Source organism: Aythya ferina, assembly GCF_964211825.1.
Source record: "Aythya ferina genome assembly, chromosome: 4".
Classification (NCBI taxonomy): domain Eukaryota; kingdom Metazoa; phylum Chordata; class Aves; order Anseriformes; family Anatidae; genus Aythya; species Aythya ferina.
Genome location: NC_140300.1, coordinates 25,871,197 through 25,892,388, shown reverse-complemented (window position 1 = coordinate 25,892,388; position 21,192 = coordinate 25,871,197). Strand labels below are relative to the sequence as shown.

Genomic DNA, 21,192 nt, shown 5'->3' with positions numbered 1-21,192 from the left:
TTACCTGGCAAAACTTCATTTTTCTTTAGCAAATCAAACGCTTCATGATGGATTTCCTGGGGAGGTTGTTCACTCTAGCTTGATAAAACTGCATGTTCTCTTTGAGAAGGGGTAATTTATATTCTAATTAAAGTTCATATATTAACTAAATGTTAGGAGAAAAAAGTGCTAGGTCTGAAATGAAATTATCATTCTCAGTAGAGTTTAAGTACATCTCTTTAAATATTTTGTATTACTTCTATTCTTTTATTTTTAAATCAGTAATGACCTTTGTATATTTAGCTTTTGCCTCATACACATTAAGGATTGTTCAGTTTGTTTTTTTTTTTTTGTTTTGTTTTTGTTTTTTTAACCTAAATGGGATTAGTCATAAACAGCATGTGAAACTCACGCTCCAGCCCCATTCACAGCTGCAAGATAGACCTTCACTGGGACTAAAGCACCAAATTGCCTTGCACTAGTCTTTCACATCAAAGTGAAATTAAAACTACGTGAGTAATTATTTAGTGTCATAATTGTTCCTAGTACACAAAATCCTGGCAGGAGGCAAGCAAGGAGGATTTATAATTTTCATGGCACTTGTAAAAGAATTGAATGCAACCATTCAATTTTGGTTGCATTTTATCAGAATGTGATACCAAAACTTATGTTTGTTACATTTTAACAGTTGAGTTTCAGAAGACATTTAAATGAAAGTGTGCATCTAGCTGCAAGGTGTCATTCCATTTATGTAATCACATCTCTAAATCTTCTCAGGACTTCACCACACATGTAACACAGTGGTGTCGATAAATGTTTCACGTTTTTAGTGATGAATACAATGGTTTGAAAATGTTTAAGCAAATATTATTTCATATTTATGGTATAACTTCTGTCTTGGTACTGTCTTTCCAAGGTTGTGAGCAATGTGTTTATCCATTCTTTACCCTATGGGTGCCAGACAGGCCATAAGCAGTGGGAGGACTGTTCAGCTCTGGCTAATACAGTGATTCATTCATCATCATCATTTCGCCTGGTCAAAATTCAGTTGTTCCCTTTCTCATTGTTCTCATATTCCTGAACTCTATTGCAGGGGCTCTGAGTAAAGGAGGCGAAGAGACAGGAGCCACTGCCTCAGGGGATTGCCACTGCCTCCAGGCAGCTTCTGCTGCCTCTGGGCTGTGTGTGCTTGTCAGGTTTGCTTTGTAGTGCTCCTGTACGCTGTGCCCGACCTCTTTTCTGTTTCCATGATATGCTCTTAGTGAATAAGGAAAACCAGAATGGATTATAGAGTAAAAAAGTAATAGAAATTCCTTTTGAAGGGGCTTCTGCAACACTTTTACAACACTATGAATAAATCCAGAGACAAACAACTCAATCCAAAGTGCAAGTACATACAGCAAGAGTAACTAATGCATAGAAGTAGATATGCTGCATGTTTCCTTTGGGGGAAAAGGAGAGGGATGAAGAACTAAAAAGAAATCAACACTGTCATTATTTTTTATTAATGAAATTAAATATTCCAGGTTTTCATTTAGCATGCATTTAGTCTTACTGTACATAATATATAGAGATATTCTCTTTGCATTAGCACAAAGATGTGATTCAGAAACGAAATCAGGCAATATATTATTTATTTGTTAAAACCTTCAGATGTGTTTTGTATCTTTTCTTCTTCATCCTCACTGGGAATTACTCTTTAGTAGTATTAACAAATACTCCCAGAGAGAGAGGAGTTGGTGCTCAGGGACTCTTGTCACATTTTGTTGTAAACAGACTTCTGCAACATAGGTTAATAGTGAAATTGTTGTGTATATACATCTTTGAACAAGGATATTCATAGGTTATTTCAAGGTTTATAACTACGTAAGCATATTCCATGGAAGTTATTAAAGTGTGCTATCATTACAGAGGCTTTTAACCAGTAAATATTTTGTTGGATATCTGTAAAGCGTTTTATATTTGTTAAATAAGAAGAAATTTATGTCTAAATTCTAATGCAAGCACGTCTATATGCATATAGGTATGTGTATCATGTATACATACATGGTTAGTGATACTCAGAGGTATATAATCTGGCAATATTGTTCATGATTCAAAGTTTTTTTTTCCCAGCAGAGTTAGCAAGCTCCTTTCTTTATTCAGATTACTAATGAAATACCCATGTCCATCCTATCTGATGGTCACAGTTTAAGGTACAAAAGAATTAAAGTGGACATGTGCAGTATGATTTTAAATGCTCAAACACAAGGCATTCTTATCCTTTTGCACAAATAAGCAATTTCCCAGAATAAACGAACTTATTGAGAGGAAGAATTTTCATTTGGAAGATCTGGACACTTTTCCTTGTCTTGATTTCATTTACTTACTTGGTGGCAAGCTGTATATGAAAAAACAACTGTACGTGGGCTCAGTGGATACTAAGTCACTTAGTAAAAGTAGAATTTATTTTTTAATTTTTCCCCCGTCCTGGAGAGATGTAAGAGTCTCTAGGGCTGATTTTCATTTTTTGTTTGACGTACATATATCCAGAGGATGTTCATTAAACATTTCCACCTTTGGCTGTTTGCTGCTTACTTCCATATTTGCTTCTCATCTTAGACTTGCTCATCTTTTTTTCTATTTGTCTTTTTCTCTCCTTCCCCCATGCTTTGCATATTTCCTTCATCTTTCTGTTTAGCTAATTGCCTCAATTCCACCACTTGCTCCAGAACTGGAGATCTAAAGTTTTCATGTAGATTTCTTACCCTGCTCTGAGTAGGCTGGATACAAGTTACATCAAGATGAAAGTTTGGTAGTGGTATGCACTGGTCCATGTATTTAAACTATTATGCCTTATTGACAGGACATGCAAGTTTGGTTTTGTTTTCCAACTATATCTAGTTTCAGTGAAAAAACATGGGCTTAGCTAAAGATTTTGAAAGTTTAGATTCACAGTATTTCTAATATCAAAAGACAAAAGAGAAATTGACTTATTCCTTCCTAACTGTGTTCTGTAATAGCTGAGTTAGAGCATGAATGTAACTTGGAGAGTCTGTGAAGTATACGCATTATTGACCCTTTATAATTATCATAAAAAAGGGGTAGTGTCAATATTTGTATATAGTGGAATATATTTTAAGAATGACTGATCTTAAAGAGGTACAGAATTACATCTATACCCATTATACAAATAAATAGGTATGATATAGTTCTTTTCAATATGTTTTCATAACTTAAAAACAGTTTATTAGAACAAGATTTTTTTTTTCCTGCCTATTAATCAAATCCCCACTAAAACCACTATACCAGCAAAACTTCCAGAGTAATGATAAATATCTATTATGTGTAAGTAGAAGTATTCTGTAATGCTTGTGGTCTTTAATCCAAGGTTCTTTCGTTCTCATTGGAATTCATGAATACTAAATAATATGAAAACAAACTACATAAGTGTTAGAAGGCAGATAAAGTAAGTCTGGAAAATTTATCGGGGTTGTCTTTCTCCACTGTATTGTCTACACATTAAAGCTGAACAACATTTTCTGCTAGTCTTTCTTAATAAAGACAGTTTCTTTCCCTTTTTCTTAAGTCACCCATTTACAGCCAGTAACAGCCAGTATTGTTGTTCGTAGACAGCTGTTTCTATTTATGTTGTTAATGCCTACTGTGACTTTTTAGTTGATCTGAAACAAAATGGAGGCATGGCTACTCTTGCCTTTTCACCTATTTTTGTCTCTTTCCAGTGTTTAGGAACAAAAATACCACTCATTCCATCCTTCTAAAAATAACTGCATGCAATCTTGTAAGAGTGTGATCAATATTACTGAAGCTACTTGGACTTCCGGAAAAAATATCAAAACAATTCAGCTGTATATGGTGCAAGACAGAATAGGGCAGGTGTTTAAGTAAGATTGGATCTGTCCTCTTGTTTCCAAATTTCTGGCATCTATCCCCCCTCCCCACCTTCCTTTTTCAGTAGCATCCATTTTCAGAACCAGTTCTTGAGAGCAGGAACTGTCAGTATCTCTGTATGTGCATATGCCTTATCATATTAAAACAATAACAAAAAATGTGAAAGGAATGTAACTATGAACACTAATTTGTAATCCCGCTTGCAGTTCTTACTTTACTAATACCTGTAGAGTTTAATTTTCTATGTTAGCAATTCCTTAGAAAGCTACACATAGCTGCTACCTGTTTCAGTTTTACCATAACTCAAACATCAATTTCTGACCATTTTCTTTTTTTTCACATGAAATCTTTTCATGCTGTCAGTTTGTCTCTGGGGATATAATAAATGAATATAGCATTTCTAAATGTTATAGACAGAGATAGCTTAAGGATATACATTTTGTCTATCATCTCCCCCACCCTCCAAAAACTGAGAATAACAGATAACAATATCTGTAAGCTTTAGAATAACACTAACTCCATAAGATAAAAGATACAAACTTTTCAGACATTTATGGGTTATTTAGTATGTGACATTTTGAGTACTGATTGAATTTCTGTTTAATCCCATAACCTGCCAAGATTATATATATTCATATGATCATTAGCCATCAGCCTGGCCTCCAGTCATAAAAACACTCACATTTTCACTCACACCCTTTCATTACTTGCATTTTCCACCTGCAATGGAAGTAGTTTGGTGTCTAAATTGGTGAAATTATGCCCCTAAATAACTGCATCTGTGATCACATTTAATTACAGGAAGAAGAAGGCACTTGCTGTAGAAGAGATTAGGGTAAATGCTGCCTGTCTAATCACATCCCTGGTGGCTGAGCTCTGGCAGTGCTTTATTCCTAAATCCTCTTGCTGTGCAGGTGATGAATAAAGCCTGCGTGGTCTGTGCAAGTATATGTTTGGGTCTATTCAGAGGCTTTAGTTGTTTGGTCTGATGGATGTGGCATGTTAGGGGCGAGCTGGATGTGGGTCAATGCTGCCAAAAATATGTGGGGGCCTCTCGGTGTCTTTGGCTAGGTGGGCTGAGCAGGGGCCCAGGCTGGGCTCTGGGGAGCTGGAGCCTGTCCTTGCTGTGGCCTTGCTGGGGGTCCTGGGCCTGATACAGGATTTTGGCCTGTGCAGGAGTCCCACGTGTGTGGCCAGGGTCCTTAAAGCCAGGCCTGGAAGCAGTGGGTGGAAGGAATTTGCGACTGTCTGCTTTCTGGGACTACAAGCAGAGAAGCCAAGAGCTGTGTCCTCCAAGGACTCATGGCAGGCCACCATCACAAGATTGCTTCAGAGCCTTGAAATCCCAGGGCAGTGACTCATGGCTTTCCCCCCCCCCCCTCCTTCTATGTAATTTCATGAACTTCTTATGACACAAAGTAAATGAGAAATAACTTCTTGAGTTATTATTATACATGAAAAGCAAGGGTTTCTGGTCAAAGACACCAGGAAGGCAAGAGATACCTAGCAAATGTTTATTCAGTGACAAAGCACGTTATCTGAGCTTTTTAAATGGTGCTGCTGAAATGGTGTAAACTTAATTGCAATCTTTAATTTAGTAACGTTGATCCAAATATTCTTTAAATTTAAATGTACAAAATATGGAGAATAAAAAAAAAAAAGTGTTATAAGCAGTAGGTAACCTGGAAACAAAACATCTCGGAAAAAAAAAGTACTTGCTTTTTAGACTTATGTAAAAGCGCTTGATTTTTAATTAGTATTGACAAAGTGACTGCATGCAAGCCTATATGTGTTGTCACACTTAAGATGCATGAAATGTTTAAAGGAGCTTGGGGGGTTGCTTCGCTGCATTTTCTGAAAACAGTAAAAATACTCTGAAGTTTGAGAAGATGTATTTTTTTAATCTTCAATACATCTTTTTGGAAACAGTTATCTTCTTTTAATCAATAGTGAGGCTACCAGCAAAAACAGATATCCTTTTTAATGAACCATATAATTAATCACTTTTGAGAATAGCATGAGTCTAAAATTGAGCTCCAAATCAACGCATATAGTCTCGAATGTATTTTCAGAAAATTCAGATAAGTTCAGGGAGAATTTCCATCTGCAGTTTGAGTACCAGTCAACAGTAGGAATAGAAGGCCTGAAGTTTGTGTTGCTTGTTTGGAAGACTTAGTGGTTCTTACCTTCATGACTGGTGATAAACTGTACTTGTTTGACTTCTTCTTTATCCTGTGGTTATGTTAGAGGTTTAGCAATACAGAAATCGACATTTTTATCCAAAATCACTTTTTAAAATTTTCTGTTAGTGTTTACCTCTCAGTCATTATTTTGCTCAATTAAATCAGTTTATAACAGTGATACTACTGTACAACAGCAATAGTGGTAAAAGCTATTTACTGTATTATCGAGTAGTTGTATAGCAAAGCTATTGCAAGTTACTGGGTAATTACTGGTTGTTCAGAATGGGTTGCCGTAATTGCTGTCCAAGAAGGTGTGTGGTGTTAGACTATGAATCAGTAAATTAAGACTATTCCATAATACTTGTAGCAGCTGTGTAACACTCAGCTTTAGAGCTTTTTAATAGACTTACAAGTTCCGTGATAGAAGGAAAAAGTCTCCTGCATTTAGGTATTTGAATAGGCTGTGCTGTGATGCTGTGTATGTTGGGCATACCTGGAGGTTTTCAAGACTCAGCAGGATCAAGTTCTGCTAACCTGGTCTGGACTTATAGATGTCAGACCTTTCCTTTTGATTTAAGCTTTGAGCAGAATGTTGGATTAGAGATCATCTCAATTACCTTATGATTCTGTGCTAGGTGTTTTAACTTAGTATTGGAACTGCTGCAGGTAAATGAAGTAGATTATAGAGAGCTTTAAATTCTGATCGCTCCAAATGTCACAAGGTTCAAAACATGAACTTAGTTATCATTTTACTTATTTTTCTGTATCTTTCCTCTAGTCTGAACTGAAACAAATACTCCAGGAAATTTTTTTTTTTTTTTTTTACAGGACTTTCTGCCTTAAATTCAAGACCGTAGAATGTTGAACAAGCCACAAATAAGAAAGTACCTTACACAAATTTTACAAAATTAATGTTGGATATTACTATGGTAGTTGATCACCTTTTGCTTGAAGAGAAACATGTTAAAAAAAAAAAAAAAGTTAAATCACTACTGTTTAAATCTCTAACCATTTTCATTGCCATTCTTGAGATATAGATACCTCCTATAAAATTTAAATATGACAGATCACCTTGGATTTCTTTAGGATTTCCCTCATTTTTATATTTTTGATTGGTGTTTGGTTTCTTTAGCGTGACATATTTTTGCTTGAGCTCTTCAGCCTCTGTATTTTTCCCCAGCACAGCTTGAGTCAATTTACATAGTAACTGAAAATGTGCTGAGCAGAATTTTTTTGGTGGCTTGGAAAACTTAAGAAACAAATCATAAAGCAAACATGAACCATGCTGAATTACTTTTCAGTGGTTCTCCTGGATTTATATTAATCTATCTGTAAGTACTGATTCATTAATTCATACCTTCTTCCTAAGATATGCCTCAGATATAGTGGATTTTTAAAGTTATCCAGGGCCTAATAGGGATGTGTCAGAAACCTCACAGGGGGAAAATATGTTTTGATTTTGTAGTGTTGTATTTGTGGTTTTGTATTCTAGTGGCTAGAAAGTCTTTTTTTTTTTTTTTTTTATCATTATGCCTGATTTACCAGCATGAAAAACTAACAAATTGTGAAGAAAAAAAGAACATGCATTAGAACTTTTTCCCTTTTATTGATGTTTAAAGGCTTCATGTCCACCATATGTTCCATTGTGGTGCATCTTCAATAAAATGCTAAGATGCTACCAATAAAATGTTGTCATGTTACATTTTTTTGCCTTACAAGTTATAGTGAGTTTAAATGTGTGTATTTTTAAGTTGTTTTTAATTATCCAAATAATTAATGGAAAAGGAAAAAGTCTTGATTGTGTACAGTCTATGACAAAAGAAGAAATTTATTATGGGTTTCTTCTGTTGTTAGTATACCTGCTAGTTAGTATATCTGCTGTAGTATACCTAGAAGAAACTGCTAGACATTCAAAACTATGAGCTCCATTTTCTTCTTTCCCTCAGCAAAGAACTAACTTCTGTCTAGGATAGGACAATTCTACGCATAGACCAGTTGCTCACGATAGCAGAGAGGGAAGGAAGGGTTCCTGAGGAAGCGCAGCCATGAGGTTTTGGTAGATACTTTCTGTGCTTAAGTTGGTGTTATGTCATAGATGCAGTGAGCCGTGGAGTTTAACCCCTCAGTGATTTGCATGGGCTGGCCTCCTCGTTTCAGGACTTTTTAGGCTCATCTCCAGAGTTTAATTGATCTCATAACTCTGTTTATGTCTGTCATCCTTTCTTCCTGGAGGGGCAGATAATTGCTTTTTATTTTAAAGATAAAAGCCTTTTATTTATGCATGATCATGCGAATGAGGAGCTTAGTGTATGTTGGTGCTGTGACCTCTTTTCAGTACTCTCCTTCTACCTTTATTTGTATATTACCATTGAAACTACAGTAACAAATTATCAATGCAGTATTTCCAAATATTTCTTAAATCTGATGTGTCATAACCTTAAATCTATATATCTTATATTGTATCTGTATTTAACTATCTATAAATGTTTAAAGAAAAGGCATTAGCTAGATGTGATACCCTGGCTCAGTACTCTGAGTCATATTGTGGTGGTTTGGGAGGAATACAAATAAAGTACTTTTCATAAAGTATTTTCCCTTATAAAATTATTGTCAGGAGTTAAATTCTTGGCAAGATACTTTGCTTTTTTTCTTTTTTATTAACATCTAAGAAGTAGATAGCTGCACCAGTATGTTTCAGGATGTTATTGCCATATCATGTATGCCTTTTATTTTTTCATACATTCTTCAGTAGTCAAACAAATATCTCATTGATCCTTCCTGATCATTAGAATGTTTAGTGTTGAAATAATTTGTTTTACTGTATGACTTGTAGCACAAAAGAATTCCTAAATGATTTTGCATAAACTAAGAACTATTTGTTTCATCATGGGTGAAAGCTTCTTGAAGTCTTTGCATTTAGTTCAGTTTATATTTATATGTAAATTTTATCAAAATACAATTATTGATTTTAGCAATCATTGTATGTAGTGCTAAATCCTACATCAAATAAGAATTATATTATCCATTATAGAAGATTATGCTAAAGTAATTCTGCTTTTTATAATTCTTCTTTCCAAATTCTATACAGAATTTTCTATCCACATATTTCTCTTTTAAGATTATAACGTTTCACCCCTCATTGGATAGGAAAATAGTCTCACTGGCACATAAATACATTTTCTCTTTTCCCTCCTCCAAATTAACAGTATCTCTCCAGCATTACTGGAGACCAAAAAGTGATTATATCTTAATAAATAATTTTAATAAATAAATTTATGCAGAAACTAGCTATGTGGACTCTAAGAAACATTGGTTCAACCTGGATTCAAAGCAGGATTTTGTTGTGGTGGGGATGATGAGGAATATCTGTACCAGTTAAATAACACTGTCATGGTATAGTTTGGGAAAGAGGCAGACTACAGTGTTACTTGAGTAATTCTTGATTAGCGGAGTGGTAATGTAGAGGTTATAGCAAGTTACAGAAATGAGAAACAATTTATGGTAATCAGTCTTTATAAAAAAAAAATCTGCAGTTTTTGTAAAATTATATGCTATATGCTATTGGTTTATATCATTTGTACATAACTTCATCAGTGCAAAGTTGGTCCAAGCAAAACAGGTCAGGTCCTTTGTGTGCCCATTGAGCAATTGTAGATAATTGCACAGGATGCAAAACAACAGAAACTTGGGGCTGTATTGAGAGAAATCTTCTTGAAAGAGATGAGAAGATCTTCCGTTAATGCAGAGACAAAACTGAAGAGTCCCTGATCTCTGGTTGTGCAGTCCATCTGTTAAGATGCAGTGCTTTTCATAGTCTGTGAGTTAGAGAATAAAGCCTTGAAATTATAAGTCTGAAATTAAGTTTGTGCTAATTAAGAAAAAACTCTTTAACAGCAAGATTTTTTTTTTACTAAAATACTGTAAAATTTTATCTTTAGCTTTACAAAGTCACTTCAAATGAGGCTACAGGGATGAAGAGCTCTGATGAGCCTGTCTGCCCTGACACAGTACAATCTAATGGAAGCCATTGCAGTCTGTCAAGTCAAGCAGTTTTCTATAAAAGGCAGCATTTATATATATATATTTAAAGAAGAGTGACTAATATTATGAATGGGATGTTCAAAACATTTGGTGGAAGCTGATAGCATTTCATCTACCATGTTGCTGAACCTTTTTTTTTTTTTGGTTTGTTTTTGTTATATTGATTTTCCACACTAGATGGCAGTGCATTAGCACTAGTCCATAATAGGGGAATTGATTTAATTTGTCCAGGGGGGAACAAATCCTTCTATTTCGTGCTTCCTTACACAAACATAGCTCAAAGAATTGCACAGGAGACTGGATTACAATCAGCCACGCATGGGTGTGCAAAGGAAGATGCAAATTATTTCCCCTCTTCTGTTGAACAAAAGAAAATCCATTCAAACTGATTGAACTAGGCTTGCATTGTAGGTGAGATGAACCAGGTCTCTCTCCCTGTGCTGTCCCTAAAGAATTGCATCCATAGAAACTTCATATGAAACATTTTATTGAGTTAAAGCTGAGAATACATCCAGACTCAGAGCAGATTGCCTCACAGTTTTGAGCCATGTGTTGTCTACACTGAGAAGTCAGGGAGACTAAAAAACACAGTTTCCTTCTCTTTCCAAGAAAACCAAGTGCTGGGGAGGTGGGGATGGAGAGCAGAGGGAGATGACTGGGGTTGGGGGGGAAGGAAAGGTAGTTTCTAGGTATGGCTTTAGCCATACCACCCAATTTAAAGAATCCAAAGGCAGAGACAGGGAGAATGAAGAAGTGCCCACTGTAGGAGAAGGTCAGGTTTGTGACCATCTGAGGAACCTAAAGGTGTTCAAATCCATGGGATGAGATGCATCCAAAGGTCCTGAGGGAACTAGCGGATGAAATTGCTAAGCCACTATATTTGAGAGGTTCTGGCAGTCCAGTGACATTCCCACTGACTGGAAAAAGGGAAACATAACCCCCATTTTTGTAAAGGGGGGGGGGGGGGAAAGGAAGACCTGGGGAACTGAAGGCCAGTCAGTCTGAACTATGTGCCTGGCAAGGTCATTCCTGGAAACTATGCTATGGCATATGGAAAATAAGGAAGTGATAAGTGACAGACAACATGGCTTCACTAAGGGCAGATCACGCCTGACAAATCTGGTGGCCTTCTATGACAGGGTTACAGTGTTGGTGGATAAGGGAAGTGCAACTGATGTAATATACCTGGACTTGTGTAAAGTCACTTTGACACTGTCTGGCGTGACATTTTTGTCCCTAAATTGGAGAGACCTGAATTCTATAGATGGACCACTTGGTGGGCAAGGGATTGGATGAATGGTTGCACTTGGAGAAAAATGTAAAAGCAGTAAGCATGGAGTTGAAATTTAACTTGAAATTAAGATATAATGCTTGAAATTTACGGGTGAGGGCCTACAAAACATAAGGTTATTAAAAAGCAGACCCCTCCTCCTCCCCCCCCCCACCCCCCCAAAAAAAAAAAAAAAGGGAACAAAAAAAAAAACCTACCACCCCTTGTCTCTCATTTTTAATCCTCCTGTGTAAGGACATTAGGACTTTGCAAAAACACAAATATGAATAGACTTTGCGGTCAAAAAAAGTCACATGCAGTACCAGGAGAAATTAAACACCTTAAAAGAAATTCAGTAGTTGAAATAAATAATAATAATAATAATAATAAAATAAAAAAAAATAGGTTGCATGCAGGAATAACTGATCGTATGAAAAAGAGCTGAAAGAAAGAGGGTATGAAAGAGACTGAAAAAAAGGTATCAGGAAGTCAAGAGTTACCAAAGAAATATCTTTCTCTATGTGGATTTCCTGAGTAGTCTCTTAATGGTGGGGGCTTGCTCAGGAATAAGATCATTGTTTCAAGTCTCGTTCAAATTTATACTTACAGGAGATAAATTCACTGCACCACCTTTATCTTGCTCACTGGAGTTAAGCATTTTAAAATCAGGAAAGTTTTTGCCTGGGGCTTGGAAGACTACTGCCATGAATATATTTTCTTAAAGAAAATTTAACTAAAGTTGGTGTCTCCTGGGACCTCAATGCATGCAGCTTCTGCCTTATTTATTCAGTTTTATTTTATTTTTTGCTACATCCCTACTGAATGAGCTGGATAAAAACAAATTGAAATGCAGGAAAACAAATTTTCTCTCACTGGTTTTTACTAGGTCTGCCACACTAGCTGAAATTTCATTAATACTGCTGGCAGAAAAGCCAAAGGAATGTTTGCCTATCTTCTACCATGATGTTCATAAAAACTTTATCTTTTAGCAAAATGTGCTGCTGTTACTTGCTGTAATTTTTTTGTAGTTCACAGAAAGCGGTAGTCCTGCCTACAATTTATTGCATAATTCTGCCAGAAGATGCAGATGGCTTGCTATAAAAATGCAGCTCAAATTGTATTTGACTTAAACTATTCCTTATTTGTTAGGAAAAGCAACAAATGGTGTGAAGTCAGAATTTATCAGGAACTTTGTGTTAGAAAGTGGGCCTAATTCTTGGGACAATTATGTGGGAGGGAGAAGTTGCCAGTTCTTTAAATCAGAGAGAACAAATGACTGAATATAGACCTCCCATCTCTGACTTCTCTAATCATCAGGTTAGGTTGTCAAGAAAAATACCTACTTGCTTTGCAACTTTTTTTTCTGAATTCAAATATAAATATGGTGCCTTGAAGATTTACTTAAAACAAACTTGTTTTCCAATTAGGTGGCTTCTTCTAATCAAGAGGAGGCATGGCACAGAGCTGTTAGAGGAAAAATGTCTGAAGTATTTTAAGGGGGGGAAAAAAAAAAAAACAAAAACAAAACACACTATATGTTATATATGGAGTGGTAATTTGTGTCGAGAAAATGGTTGATATTAAAGAAGGGGGAAATTTGGGAGTGTGGCCATGGGGGTCGGAAAGCCCTGTGGTTGGTGATAACATTAAACTCTTAACTATGAGGCCATAAGGAATGTAAAAGTGTTAAGAGGGAAAAAAGGATGATTCAGGAGACTCCATGCAGTCTCAGGTTGCTTGTTCTCCAGCCTTTAAGGCATGGAAGTTTCTGGGTGTTTGCTGTTATATTCAAAGTTGTTTGACCAATAAAAAGTTGTTTTGAAAAGAACTGCTGTGGAGAGAAGGGTATAAGAGGGGAGCCTGTTCTCAAGATAAAAAAAAAAAAAAAAAAAAAGGCAACACGATGTAATGAAGTTATGTCAATGGGGAGGCAGAAAGAAGGAATGAAAAGGAACAGGCTAGCAGAACAGAGACCAGAACGGGAACAGGCACATTGATTGCCTCTTGGAGATAGTTTGCTGAGTTTGGCCGAACCTGCTCAGAGAAGCTTACACAGAAAGTTGCTGGAAATGGGCGCACCGGAGCTGCAAAGAAGTTCAAGCTGAGAGAAGCAGACCCGTGCACACAACTGCCCCTCGCTGGTAAGCAGCTGCGCATTATGGGGAATCATAAGTCCTTAGAAACAAACTGTCCTGGTAACCTTACAGCTTATTCTCCTTATTAACAATCAGACAGTTTATGATCCTGAAATATGGGACCAAATTGAGGACAAGATGTGGGACTCTGTAATTAAAAACGACAAGGTTGTGGTGGGACTGCTCAGCACCTGGTGAGCAGTCTCTGAGGCCTTAAAGACCTCAGACATGGGACCACAGTCAGAAACATGTGGTTTGCCAGACAGTGAGGGAGCTGTGGACTCCTTTACTGATCCGATTGCTACGCCATGGGCCCCTCTGCTGCTACAGCTTTTGCTGTTATGCCCCTGCTGACCTGGACGTGCCTTTTGATCCAGGCCTTATTGGCCTTGAAAAGGAGATGGATATGCTTTTCTTCGATCTGGGAAGATGCATAAGGCCTGAAGACCGAGTTGCTTGACAACTTAAAGCAAGACATTGTTCAAAAGGAATGGAAAATTTGAGACTTGTTTGTAATCAAGAAAAGGAATGGAAAATGGAGACTGTTGAGTCATGGAACTTAAAGGATTGTTTGTTACCTTTTCTGATTGTACCTATTTATAGGCATACTCGGGTTTAGTATGTAAAGCAATGTTTAGAATGTTTGATGTTCGTGTGTGCGTGTTGGTGGAACGTAGACTCCCCACACACCCAGCGCTGTTTACTTGCCTTTTATACTTTTTATGAATATTTCTTGTATAAATATTACTAAATTCAGATTAAGACTTCATTTATAACATATACAATCAGTATTTCTAAGAGTTAGTATTTGTTTATATGAACAGTATTATGCAGAACTTTAAAATGGAGAGGAGTTATTGCTGCTGCTGTGGTTTTTTTTTTTTTTTTTTTTTTTTTTTTTTTTTTTTATGTTCTGTCTTGCTTTTGTTTTCTTTCCCAAACATCCTGTGGTCAGATGATGAATTTGGATTTTCTTTTTGATGTAGCTCTGCTTTGGGAAGTCTGAAAAAAAGAAGTTGGAGAGTAGGTGAACTACTCCCAGAGTTTGTCTTCCTTTCAGTCTTTTGTTGTGAGCACATAGTTTCACATACTGGACAATACATGGTAGCCAGAGATATAGGGGCCCTCTGGGTATCCCTCTGCTAGAATTTCTTTAATATTAACATGATTGCATTTTCAGAGGCTTCGCTAACCAATATGGGTAGTATGCAGATCAAAATCCAGCTTAAAAAGAAGATAAATTGTAAACATTCAATGTAAGTAGCAAAGAAATGTAACATCTGTATTTTAAAAATAATTAGAGAGTCTCATTAGAATCTGGTTTATCTCATCAGTAGATTTGTAGCCATTCTCATGTTTTTTAAGAGCAATGTTAAGCATTTGGAGAAGCAGCAGCAATCTTAGTGTTCAGGCAATCCATGAGCATCTTGCTCTAATAGCAGATTTTTATCTTGCTCATATGGCAGTTCTGATTAGATCTAAAGAACAAATGAATGACAGGATTCTTCAAACCACCCAAATGACTTGTCTTTACTCATATCTGTGATTTATTTGCAAGCAGTTGGTTTGCTTTTAAGAATCAGGCTTTGCAAGCAGAAGGAACACACATTTGTTAAATTTGCACACCCATAATCCAAGCTTTATTTTCTCAAAAAGGCAATGTGCTCTTCCAGACTATTTTCTTGAGTTTACTGTGGCTGTGTTTTTGAAAAACAAAACCAAATGTCATACCTATCCAGTTTTGATAATCTTGACATTCATGAAGAGCACATTCATTATGGGTTCCTACTACTACTTTCCCTCCCCAATGTTTTGCTTGCCTCCTCCTGGATCTGAAATGTCACCTCCACATGGAGTTATTACTGTTGGTACATTAGCATTCCTTGGTATGGCTTTTATACCATCCAATTGCTTACCAGTCAAGTTTTGCAGATTACACTTGAGTTACTCTAAACATCATCTGGGAGATATCCTTCCAAGTCATTGGACTTGGGAAAAGCATCCTATCATAAATTAATTTTTGAATGGCTTTTCCTGTCACAGATACTCCTGCAAAATATTCATTATGCACTCCTGTTGTCCTCCTAATTTCTGCCTTTTCCTTTCTTACTTGAACCTATATAGCTTTATTATTTGTTTGCCATCATCTTCCTCTTGAGAGGCTTATAGATCTGTTCATTATCCTTTTGACTGTGATATCATTTTTCTTTTACTTGTTTTGATTTTTTAATGCATTTTTAACTCCTTTCTTTGTTGTCACTTACTTTTCTGCCACTGTGTTTTGTCCTTACTCTTCTTTTTTTCTTGTTTAATTCATTACCTTTAAGTTTTGTTGTTATTTTAATTTAAAAGTCTCTGTTGCCTTATATGCTTGCTTCTAAATGGAAGGCATTCTACCAGCAGTTGAAGACTTTGTACTCAGGGGATTTAAAAAACAATCCCCTCTACCTTATATTATGATTTATTCTGTTTTTAGCAAAATTAAAACCTTTAAAAGACAGCAGTTTTGGTTCTTTCTTAATTGTCTTTGTTTTCTCATCTCTGTCTTGCCAGACATATGGAAACAGCTGGTTCCCTTGTTTCCATTCCTTAACTGTTACTTCCTATGGTTCCACAGCAGTGGAAGTTCTTTGGGTGGCATAATAGAGATAAAGAGGTTTGTATTTTCTTTGTAAAATGTCACGCTTCCTTATTCTTTCTTTCAGTTCATGTTTTAAAATGGAGGCTGAAATACATGATCTCGCTGTTTAAGGCTTCATTTTTTTTTTATTCCTTCATAAGTTCTGCAACACACTCAAAGTCCTTTGTTTCCATTCACTAGTTGGTTTCTCCTTTAGATTCAAATCCTCAGTCCAGCTGAAAAGCCAAATTGTGGCTGCACTTATAGCATAAAGGCATTTTTATGCACTTTATGCATTTTTATTTAGTATTATGGACAAAAAAATAAAAGCTGCTAAGATATTAATCTGTTTTTCTCCTTGTTCTTATTTATTGCAGTTACTTTCTGCCTCCCTTCATACAATAGCAGCAAAGGTAGTGAGGTAGATTTATGTCCTTCCCAGTTAGAGGCAATAAACTTACAAAATTGAAATAAAATAATTTGTGCTAATATTACTATGCAATTATGTAATGAATTTTCTTCTTTGAAAAATTCCATACAAAATTAATGGGAAAATGGCTAATTTTATCCAACTTGAAAAATATTTAAGAAAACACAAAAAGCATCTATCTTAAAAATTAATGCTGTGTTATTTTTATTCCCCATTCTGTATTCTGTGGACTTGATTTTCTAGGTTTAGATGTGCAACTTTAGCATTACCTCATTGTCATGTTAACTTTGTGAAACTTAATATTGAACTGAGTTTTTATGGAAAACAATATTCTCTTCAAAGACAACAAGAGAATCATAAGCCATTAAAATTCAAGAAGAATTCTTTGAGAGGAAAAGGAAGATCATATTTAATCATGCCATGTGTTAAGAAGTCAGCAACAGAAGACAGGATATTTATTTGTGATGATCACAGTGCTGTATACAGACAGGAGGCAAAAACAGAACTGGCATTTTAATTTAAATATCTAAAATTGCTGGTCCCAGGGATCCTAAGTATCACTATTAAAATTATTTCTCTTAGTTCACAACTATAGTACCTTCAGGATGCTACACTGGAGGCTCACCTAACTCTTGGAAATTACTGCCCACCACTGGTCCTTCACTTCTGACATCCAGAGGGGGCAGCTTGTGCCAGCTCTGCTTTTCCTTGGACTGGCTTTGGAAAGCCAAGTTTGTCACAGCAGGAGCTGAGATGCTTCAAAGACATGGGAATGAGGACAGAAGCAGTTGAGAGAGAGACCTTTTCCATCTTCTTTTCACAATGGCTAAATACAGTTTATTTAATCACACAGTAATACAGACCCCAGAATGTGATGTGTTCACGTGTATGTTCCTTTTGGACTTTGTGAATGTGCCTAATACTTTTTTGTGTTCTTAGTGTACTTGCTTTACTGTTTGACATTTAAAGAATCAGTTGAAACAAGTTTTGCAAAATAGAATATCTGCCCTAAATCCTTCAATCCATAACTTTTAGTACTAATAACTATTTATTTACTCTGTCAGAAACCAGTTCAGAATTCCTCAGAGCAGCTCCATATTTCAGTATGACAAAATGAAGAATGAAATAACACGGGGAAATTAGATTTTTTTTTCTAAGTCACATCACACTTTTCCATCTGTTTGTAAAGGTTGTATCATATTTTTCTTCCTTCCTATTCACGTTTTTTAAATCACTGAGGAGTAGTGGGATTGCTAATTTTTTTTTTTTAATTGAAGTATTTACCAAAAAATCTTTAGACAGAGGTTGCGGAATCACTGATCTGGCCAGCTTCACCCTGTGTTTATAATTCTCCTTTTCTTGGTTGGAGGGTGGATTTTTTTCTGGAGTATAGTGATTTTTGTTAAAGGAAATTTTACCTCACTTTTCCTTTCAGCTTACAAAAGATTTTAAGGACTTAAAAGAACTTTAAAACTTTTTAACAAACGGGAAGGGACTCTGAAAATAAAAATAAAATTGAAAAATATAGGTTTCCATAGTAACATCTGTAGAACATTTGCAAAAGTTTGATTTTTATTATGTGGTTCTGTTGTATGGTACGAACAGATCAGTTTGGCATCCTGAGTTATGCTTTGTGTTTCTCTGGGTCCTGGCTCATAGTGGCAATATGAACAACAATCAGCATGACGTGCGGATGAAGGCAGAAGTGTTCAGTGGCAATCTGTGTAGACGATTTAACTTCCCATTGCCATGAAAGTTTTATTCATCTGCTATATTTGTAGGATGGATGAGCTTTGGGAAGATAGCTTCAGCCTTTAGCTTCATTTTTTTACAGACCTTTTATGAAAAAATATGTAATAAAACATGCAATGCTAATTAAAATATAGGATTTCGTGCCTTTGTGTTAACAAAATCTCCAAAATTGCCTGTTTTGTAGCATTGTACATCTCATTGTTTTTCTCTTCTCTGAAATGCAATACCTGTTTGTCAGATGTAATTCCTGCAATACTGCAGTGGACAAAAATACAAATTTTTAATACTTACGCGATTCTGCTGAGGAAGAGTATGAAGGATCATGCTAAGGTCCAGTGAGGAGTTGGCTATGGTCTGATGTGTTTTCACATAGGTTAAAACATATGTAAATAAATAGGATACAGTAATAATTTTATTCCTGTGAGCTGATGGCAATCATTCTGCCATGGTCTCCAGAAATTAGATATTCTCAGTTCTTTCTAGTGCAGCTGTGTGGGACATGAATGACAGCACCTTTGTTTCCTCTGTTCACAGTCAGTCTTCCTTCCTGCAAAGCTCTCTGAAAAATGAATAATTTTTTTCACGTAATCCAGTGTGTACATTTGTAAGAAAGGTATGGTAACTCAAATCTCATCAATAAATAACAAAATATAATTAGAAATCAAATATCCCTAAGAATCAGATGAGATGAATTACCTGGTCTCTCAATCTTTATTTAGAATACATACATAGAATACAATACGTGGAATATCTTAAGGCAGAGGATAAAGATAAAACACTAGATTTCCTCCAGCAACCTATTGAGACAACAAAGCAAATAGCTTTGTTGCAGCCTCAGTGCAACTTTTAGCTGCACTGGTTGGTTTGTAGGAAAACAAGCCTGGACATGGCATTGCAGATCTTCAGGTCCAGCCCCTTGCCTCAATAAATAAGTGTCAGTAGTCCTGTTAATATGTCTATGTCAATTTAAAACCTATCACTTTGTCCATTGTTGCTACTTTTGTTGGCTAGAAGCCACCTTGAAATGTCCAGCCTTAGTTCTACCCAGAATCAGTTTATTCTTTTTTGTGATTTGCTCTTATTTGCTGGTAGTTTACATAGGCCTTCTTGTCTGTTCTAGGAACAGCTGTGTTCTTTCTGTGTTTGTTTGCTAACATGATCAAGGTATGATTTTGTTGTGTTTGATAGTGTTATAATTCCTCTGATTTACCCAATACCTTTATTTTCCCCATCTGAGCCTCTGGGGGGGGGAAGTTAGAATTGTATAGAGTACATTCAATGAGACTTTATTGTTACTGTGGCATTTATATATTTTAGAATAAAGTATTTTTTTTCATAAAGACTTTTTCAAACAGATACTAGCTTGCTCTTTGAAATTTATGGATAAGTTGCTTTTAAAACTCTTGACTACTGCAAAACAAAAATCCTCACAATGGGCCCATCATAATGAAATGTTAGTTAAACATCAGAGACAGAATCAGCAATTTTCAAATTTGGTCTGCAGCATGTGTTTTTCTTTTGGAAAATTCTGTTTTTCCATTCTTGAGTTTTTCAGTGTGCTTGTATCTCAGGTGTTAATAGAAGGGATGAAGAGCTGTGATGGATGACAATATGAGCTATGGCTAAAATTAAGCTTAGAATGAAATAACATAACATTTAGCTGCATTTGTCACCATGTGCTATTGGAAAATATCTTGTTATGAAATTCTCATGGTAAGTAAAGCTTATTATTTTTTTCAAGAGAATTCCTTGATTATGCAAGTAGCAATAATCTGCACTTCTGATTGATACTAGGCAAGTAGCCTACTGCACTTCTGCATTGTATTTGATTTCAGTCTGTTGCAAAATGATGTGCGTTGCATGATGTTCTTGTGGTTTAAAAGGTATAGAAGTGGTCTGTTAGGATTGCTGATGTTCAAAAGTGGAATAAATAACTATAACAGACTTTTCACCCTTTCCAATTAAAAACAGCATCGTTTCTTGTATTTCTGAACTGTAGAAAATGCTTAAGATTATCACTGATGTATTTTAAAGTGGATTAAAAAAAATAAAATTGACTATCTCTGAGACCATAATATATCATGATCTTTGGCTTAGAATCTCAACGTAAACTGAACTCACACACAAGTATTTCCTTATTTTTTTCCAATTTTTATATGCTTATTTGTGTATTACTAACACGTATATTAAATTTAAGAATCTTGCATCATACCATCACACGTGGTTTGAACAGTTGTTAACATTTAGGCTTGCTATGATTTAATAATTGTTGCTCCACGGTTTGTTTTGTCCTTTAATTTAATATAAAATTAATTATATCTTGAACTCTACCTGTTCCTCTTTCTTGAAGCTAAATATGTCCATTAGAAAGGAATGCTATATTTCCAACAAAAATTGAGCAACAAATTTGATACCTGCTGTGAGTGTTCAGAGAACTGCTCCCAGCTGTGATATTAATATTGCATTGTTTATCAGGAAGGTAACTTGCTGAGTTATTTCAAGTTAAAGGCCAGGGTTATCTCCCACTGAGATAATAGCAGCATATTTCTCTGTAGAAAAGTGTTGGTCTAATTACATTTTTTTTTAACTGTGCTGCTGAACCGCAGTACCCATACAGCTACATACATTAAGGTTAAAATGACTTTACATTGTACATTCAGTACTGAATTATCCTTTCTTTAAAATATGTTTTTTTAAATTTTTAATAGGTATGTTGTTACCCAATGCATTCTTGTTTTTGAATTTTATTATTACTGAGCTTTAATGTAGATATTCAGGAAAATTAACTGCATAGAATTCTTAAACATCTGAATGTTTTAAAAGTCATGTCCAATTTTTGTATTTCAAATAGTACTATGTGATTTATTAAACATTAGTAATTTTAAGGGAAA

General features: G+C 35.6%; 1 protein-coding gene across 2 annotated transcripts in view; it reads left to right on the top strand.

The window, feature by feature from the left end:
* The window catches only part of KCTD8 (potassium channel tetramerization domain containing 8), a 99,820-nt gene that overhangs the window by 7,592 nt on the left and 71,036 nt on the right, over positions 1-21,192 (top strand). Inside the window, exon 2 of one of the 2 annotated variants that reach the window (XM_084519042.1) lies at positions 6,882-7,740. The exons of the other annotated variant lie outside the window; for it this stretch is intronic. Within the exon in view, the coding sequence (XP_084375168.1) occupies positions 6,882-6,910 (29 nt within the window). The 3' untranslated portion in view covers positions 6,911-7,740. Of the gene's footprint in view, positions 1-6,881; positions 7,741-21,192 lie in introns of those variants that run through there. 2 annotated transcript variants of the gene reach the window in all.